The following is a 6,332-nucleotide window of genomic DNA, read 5'->3' as shown; positions in this document are numbered from 1 at the left end:
GAAGGGACAGAGCGTGTCCTCAGCAGATTTGCTGATGATACTAAACTGGGAGGAGTGGCAGACACTGTGGAAGGCTGTGCTGCCATTCAGCGAGATCTGGACAGGCTGGAGAGCTGGGTGGGGAGGAACCTGATGAGGTTCAATAAGGACAAGTGTAGGGTCCTGCACCTGGGGAGGAATAACCGCGCGTACCAGTACAGGCTGGGGGTCGACCTGCTGGAGAGCAGCTTTGAGGAGAAGGACCTGGGAGTTGTGGTGGACAGAAAGTTACCCATGAGCCAGCCATGGGCCCTTGTGGTCAAGAAGGCCAATGGTGTCCTAGGGTGCATGAAGAAGAGTGTGGCCAGCAGGTCAAGGGAGGTTCTCCTCCCTCTCTGCTCTGCCCTGGTGAGGCCACATCTGGAGTGCTGTGTCCAGTTCTGGGCCCCCCAGTTCAAGAGGGACAGGGAACTGCTGGAGAGAGTCCAGCGGAGGGCTATGGGGAGGATGAGGGGACTGGAGCATCTCTCCCACGAGGAAAGGCTGCGAGACCTGGGGCTCTTCAGCCTGGAGAAGAGAAGACTGAGAGGGGACCTTATCAACACTTATCAATATCTAAAGGTGGGTGTCAAGAGGATGGGGCCAGGCTCTTCTCAGTGGTGCCCAGCGACAGGACAAGGGGCAATGGGCACAAACTGGAGCACGGGGAGTTCCACCTGAGCGTGAGGAAAAACTTCTTTACTCTGAGGGTGACAGAGCACTGGAACAGGTTGCCCAGAGAGGTTGTGGAGTCTCCTTTCCTGGAGATATTGAAAACCCTCCTGGATGCAGTCCTGTATGACCTGCTCCAGGTGAACATGCTTTAGCAGGGGGGGTTGGACTGGATGATCTCCAGAGGTCCCTTCCAATCCCTGCTGTTCTGTGAGTCTGTGATTCTGTGACAGGCCATTTTTCCAACTACCAGGGATCTCAGTGGCCTTCTGCTGGACTCACTAGAGTAGACATCTGCTGGGTTTCTGTAAAGGCCTCACTCACCTCATACTCTTAAGCCCTGTATAAAAACCCCACCATATACCCTCCCCTCTGATTCAGACCCAAAGACTTTCCACGGATCCTCCCCAGTGATTCTGAACCTGCAACTTCTCGTGTTTTGCCCTGCTTTTGACTGTTACTAATAAAAATCACAGGCACCACACAAGTGGGATTTTGCTCATTTATTTCCCCTCACCTGATAGTAAGGTAGATCATGAAAGAGCAACCACTTTAATGTGAGAATCACTGAAAACCCACCTTACTCTGGTAGCCATCTGGGCTGAGAGCAGTAGTGTCTAAGTGCCTGATTCTCTGTTGGATTGTGCTTTTGTTTCCAATGTTGATTTCTTAACTAAGAGGTCAGAGTTAAAATTTCACCATTTTCATGTCCTTTGATCTCCAGTTGCAGCATCAAAAAGGAGTCAGCTGCAGCATAGTCTGCTTTGGGATCTCTCTACAAAAAGCATTTGCTCACTCAGTAGAGCATCTCAACCTGCAGAATTTGGAGACAACTATAAAACAGTAGCAGTCACCTGGAATGTTTTCACTTTCATCTTAAGAGAAAATGCAACTCTTTTTTTTTTTTTTTTAAGAAAAAATGTCCATCCTTTTCCTTCATTTTATAGTTTAATGCATAAACAAGACTGTAGTCATGTGTGACACCATGGTAATTATAACAGTGTCCTAAACAGCATGGGGGCACCTGCATAGGTTGGTGGGGAGGTGGAAGGATGTGGTGCTTGTCATTACCCACTTCTATATTCAGTGGAGAGTCCAGCTACATGGAGTTTCTGTTGTTGATTTGTTCTAGGTATAGGTCATGTGAGAGCTGAGCTGGGATGGAGCATGACTCACATACCACGTGGGAATTCAATGGCTCCTTATATCAGCCTTCAGCTTTCCTCATGATGGGCATCCCAGGCCTGGAAGCCCTTCACCACTGGATCTCCATCCCTTTCTGTGCACTATACCTTACTGCTCTCTTGGGAAACTGCATGATCCTATTCATCATAAAGAAGACCCAAAGTCTTCACGAACCAATGTACTACTTCCTCTCCATGCTGGCAGTCACTGACCTGGGCTTGGTTCTCTGTACACTGCCTACTACTCTGGGCATTTTTTGGTTTAACATGCGAAGGATCGGCTTTGATGCTTGCCTCACTCAGATGTATTTCATCCACATACTGTCCTTCTTTGAATCCTCTGTGCTACTGGCAATGGCATTTGACCGCTTCATTGCCATCTCCCATCCACTGAGACACTCCTCCATACTGACCAAGACAACTGTCATAAAAATAGGTCTGGCAATTATATTGAGAGGTATGGTCTCCCTCCTTCCCATACCCTTCTTGCTCAAGAGACTAACCTATTGCGGGAAGACTGAGCTTTCTCATTCTTTTTGCTTCCATCCTGATATCATGAAGCTAGCATGCGCAGATATAAAGGTCAATGTCTTCTACGGTATGATTATTCTCTTATCAACGGTGGGGATGGACTTCATCTTCATTGTGCTGTCCTACATCCTGATCGTTAAAACTGTTATCGGCCTTGCAACCAAGGAGGAGTGTCTCAAGGCTTTGAATACATGTGTCTCCCACATCTGTGCTGTTCTAGTATTCTTCATCCCAATGATCGGACTGTCCATGATCCATCGCTTTGGAAAGAACGTTCCTCCTCTGGTTAACACTTTGGTGGCCTACACCTACCTTATAATTCCCCCTGCTCTCAACCCCATTATCTACAGCATAAAAAGTAGCCACATCCGTCAAGCTTTGCTCAGAGCACTGTGGAGGAAGAGTGAATCTGACTGGTAGCTTCCTCTACCAGTCCTGCCGGAAAGTGCTAGTGGACTAGTTTCTTGGTAAGAGCTAGTGGACTGGTTTCTTGGTGCTCCATCCACACAGGTCACTGCCAGATGAAAGAACTGCAGATTCACTCAGGCACTGTCCCTCAACGCAGAGCTGTGATCTTCCATGTTTTGTCCCATCATGATGCTTTTGTCCCTTCCAGCAGCCTGCCAACACCCCAAGCATTAACACCAGTGGTATCTATAGACGGAAGCCCAAGTTAGAGGGAGACAATGAAAGAAAAATGGGCTGCATGACTCTCTCTTTCCAAGTCATGCAACGGGGTGGATCAAGGAACCTCTGCAACGCATGTTGTGCAAACTCTAGTAGCCAGAAAATAGCGTGTAAGCTTAACCCAGGCTCCCTAGTGTGGGGTCATCATTCCCTCACCGCATGTTACAGCATAGCTAACTCAGGCAGTGAGCTCAGCAGGACAAGGCTTGGGCCAAGAGTTTGGAGCCACTCTGAATATCCCAGTCATTAGTTGTTCAACTGAAAACATCCCACAAGATGGAGCTCAGCTCCAGAGGCTGAGCACAGAGCATTTTCTGAAGATTTGATCCTAAGAGGACCTGCAGCATTCTCAGTCCTTCTAAAAAAAAAAAAAAATCAGCCTTCATCTTCATCAATGTTTCTAAAGCGCCGTGCAAATCTACAGTGATGGGAGCAGTGCTGCTTTTGCATCTCTTTTTGATGTCATCGAGTCTTACTGTCTTGCCAAGTCTAATGTTCCAGCCATTATTTTGTACTGAATGTAATGTATGTGTGCAATATCTCCAATAAAAGACACCTCTTTGTTGTAAAAGGTCAAAAGACTTGATGAAGCCATTTTTTTTCCTGTTTATATGATACAGAGATACTAGGTTGGAGTTGCTTAAAATCTTCAGGATGTGCTGTAGATGAGCACAGGATCGGATGAATTACCTATGCATCAGGATGGTGCTTGGGGGTCTGGTGTGGGTAGTTATCTTGCTGAAAAACAGGTGTTTTAAAAATATGATAGGAATGGCTAAACTTCCTGACACTAAGGGCCACATGCTACAATCTGCCAGGTACTGACTGTACTCCTAAGAGGGGTGGGAGGAGGACACCTCCAGGGGCAGACCACAGATGGGAGGTGACAGTGTCTCCAAGCATCTTATTGCTCTGCTGTAGGATGGGTCTTAGCCAGGCACGAAGAAAGGTTTCATAATCCTCCTGCCTTGTGTCCTCCCACAGACAGAATAAAATGGCCCAAAATCTTTCATGCCTCCAAATTGTGGAGCTGTATTTTTCTTGATTTTAAGCCATATTTTGGCCAGTCTGGACCATGGTGGAGAGTAAGAAGAAATGGTCAGCATTCATGGAAGGGTGAAACAGCAGAAGGTATTGGGGCAGGATTTCACACCAGAACCGGCCTGTTTCTGCCTGCTGCTAAGCACTTCACACTTCAGGATTAGTGCCTCTTTCTATTCTGCTCTACACACAACAGCACCTGGAATAGAGAGAAAAGAATAATGAGGGAACGTCTCCATGAAATAATGGAAAGGGAGAAGGGAAGATTCCTGAGGGGACGATTCCCAGGCCACTGTTTGTTTTGTGTTGTGCGAGCTGTTTTGCTGCGGATCCCAGTGGGCCCTTGCACAGGGGAAAACGCTGTTCAGCAGACCAGGCGCAGGACCTCTGCCTGAGCACTGGCACAGCGGGTCTTGGGGTGCAGGTCCCGTTTGCATTGAGACAGCATCCAATGGGAGCACTCTTTGCCCAAAATATCTAAGGTCTAACTTGGTGCTTGTAGCCAGCTATTTACAAAAGGAAATAAACACATTTTTCAGCAGCAAAGCCTAGAAAAGAACTTTGCTGGAGAGATGCTTAGCTTGCAGGGTCCTCGCACAGCACTGCTCCTGTGCTGAAAAGTTCGAGTTTCTTCCTGGACATCTGTGCTTTGTGGCTACAGCCATTCTCCAAAACAGCAAAAGCCCAAGGGGCCTCTGCCACAGCAAGCAAACGTTCGGGGCGGGGGACAGCCAGGGAGGAAATGCGTAGGAGATTTATTAGGACATTTATTACCGCAGCTGGAGACCATGGTGGAGTGCAGCTTGCAGTGCATTTGGTGCATCTCCGTCACCCAGTTCAGCAGAGCTTCATCTGCTGCCCCATTTGCTTCCCAACCTGTGTAGCTGGAGGGTACCAAGCAAATGTTCAAGATCTGGGAACCTCTGTATAAGGTACTGTCTTTTAGGAACATATATTCAAAAACCTTTGGCTGCCTCTGGGAACGGGAAAATTAATTGTGGTTTAATATCTGTGTGAGAGAAAAAAGAGATAGATGGAACACTTAAAGCTGCTAATTCCTGTGCTGTGATGCCCTGAGATCTCCACTTTGTACCACGGGATCACTTAGAGCGCTTGCCAATGGATTTATTTCCTCTGAGGGACAGGAAGAACAGCGCGAGACATATGAGAGGCATCTCTTGGAGAGGCGAGGCAAGGTGAGGTGAGGAGAGGAGAGGAGAGGAGAGGAGAGGAGAGGAGAGGAGAGGAGAGGAGAGGAGAGGAGAGGAGAGGAGAAGGAGGAGGGCAGGGAAGGGGAGGAGAAGGAGGGAATGGGAGAGGGAGAGAGGGAGAGAGGGGGAAAAGGAAGGGGAAGGGAAAGGGGGAGAAGGAGAAGGAGAAGAAGGAGAAGGAGAAGGAGAAGGAGAAGGAGAAGGAGAAGGAGAAGGAGAAGGAGAAGAAGGAGAAGGAGAAGGAGGAGAAGGAGAAGGAGAAGGAGAAGGAGAAGGAGAAGGAGAAGGAGAAGGAGAAGGAGAAGGAGAAGGAGAAGGAGAAGGAGAAGGAGAAGGAGAAGGAGAAGGAGAAGGAGAAGGAGAAGGAGAAGGAGAAGGAGAAGGAGAAGGAGAAGGAGAAGGAGAAGGAGAAGGAGAAGGAGAAGGAGAAGGAGAAGGAGAAGGAGAAGGAGAAGGAGAAGGAGAAGGAGAAGGAGAAGGAAAGCCATTCTTGCCCTCTTCATTTGGTTCCTGATGCACGCTCGTCCCATCCTGAGCCCTCTCTGAGCTCTGCGCTGCGCAACTCCTCTGCCCTAGGAGACTCCCCCGTTACCCGCGTTCATGCCGAGCCACGCTGCTGTCCCTGCTGCGCTCTGTGGCTTTGTCCACACCACAATTAAAAGAGGGATGAGGACAGTTCTCTGTCCTAGAGACACCTCGTGCTTCTTGGCCACACCCGCATCTATCCTTTCTTCCCTTCCTAGCCAGGACGGCTTTACTCCACAGCCCAGTGGACATTATTCCCTGGCTGTGCTACCCCCTCATTCGTGCCTGGGCACTGTCTGGGGCAGTGCCCGATGGCGGCAACCAGGGGTTTCCCTGGAGGCAAGGAATGGGTTAACGGTGTGGCTGGTGGTGGGATGAGGCTCCAGCCACGTCCTGCTCACTTTAGTAGAGACAGAGCTTGTATGACTCCAAATACAGCAAATGCCTGACTGGAGCAACTGAC

General features: G+C 48.9%; 1 protein-coding gene across 1 annotated transcript; it reads left to right on the top strand.

Moving 5' to 3' along the window:
• The first annotated feature begins 1,850 nt into the window (after nt 1-1,850).
• LOC104341884 (olfactory receptor 51G2) lies at nt 1,851-2,825 on the top strand. Its single transcript, XM_009946684.2, has one exon. It carries the CDS (start codon nt 1,851-1,853, stop codon nt 2,823-2,825), a length of 975 nt encoding a protein of 324 aa, XP_009944986.2.
• Nucleotides 2,826-6,332: the final 3,507 nt, after the last annotated feature.

The sequence above is a fragment of the Leptosomus discolor genome, chromosome 1, assembly GCF_034619465.1.
Source record: "Leptosomus discolor isolate bLepDis1 chromosome 1, bLepDis1.hap2, whole genome shotgun sequence".
In the NCBI taxonomy this organism is placed as follows: domain Eukaryota; kingdom Metazoa; phylum Chordata; class Aves; order Leptosomiformes; family Leptosomidae; genus Leptosomus; species Leptosomus discolor.
This window is presented reverse-complemented; position numbering and strand designations above follow the sequence as displayed.

What these genes read in the sequence shown, in the direction of transcription:
- LOC104341884 (XM_009946684.2), top strand. Translation starts at nt 1,851, where the DNA reads ATGGAGCATGACTCACATACCACGTGGGAATTCAATGGCTCCTTATAT.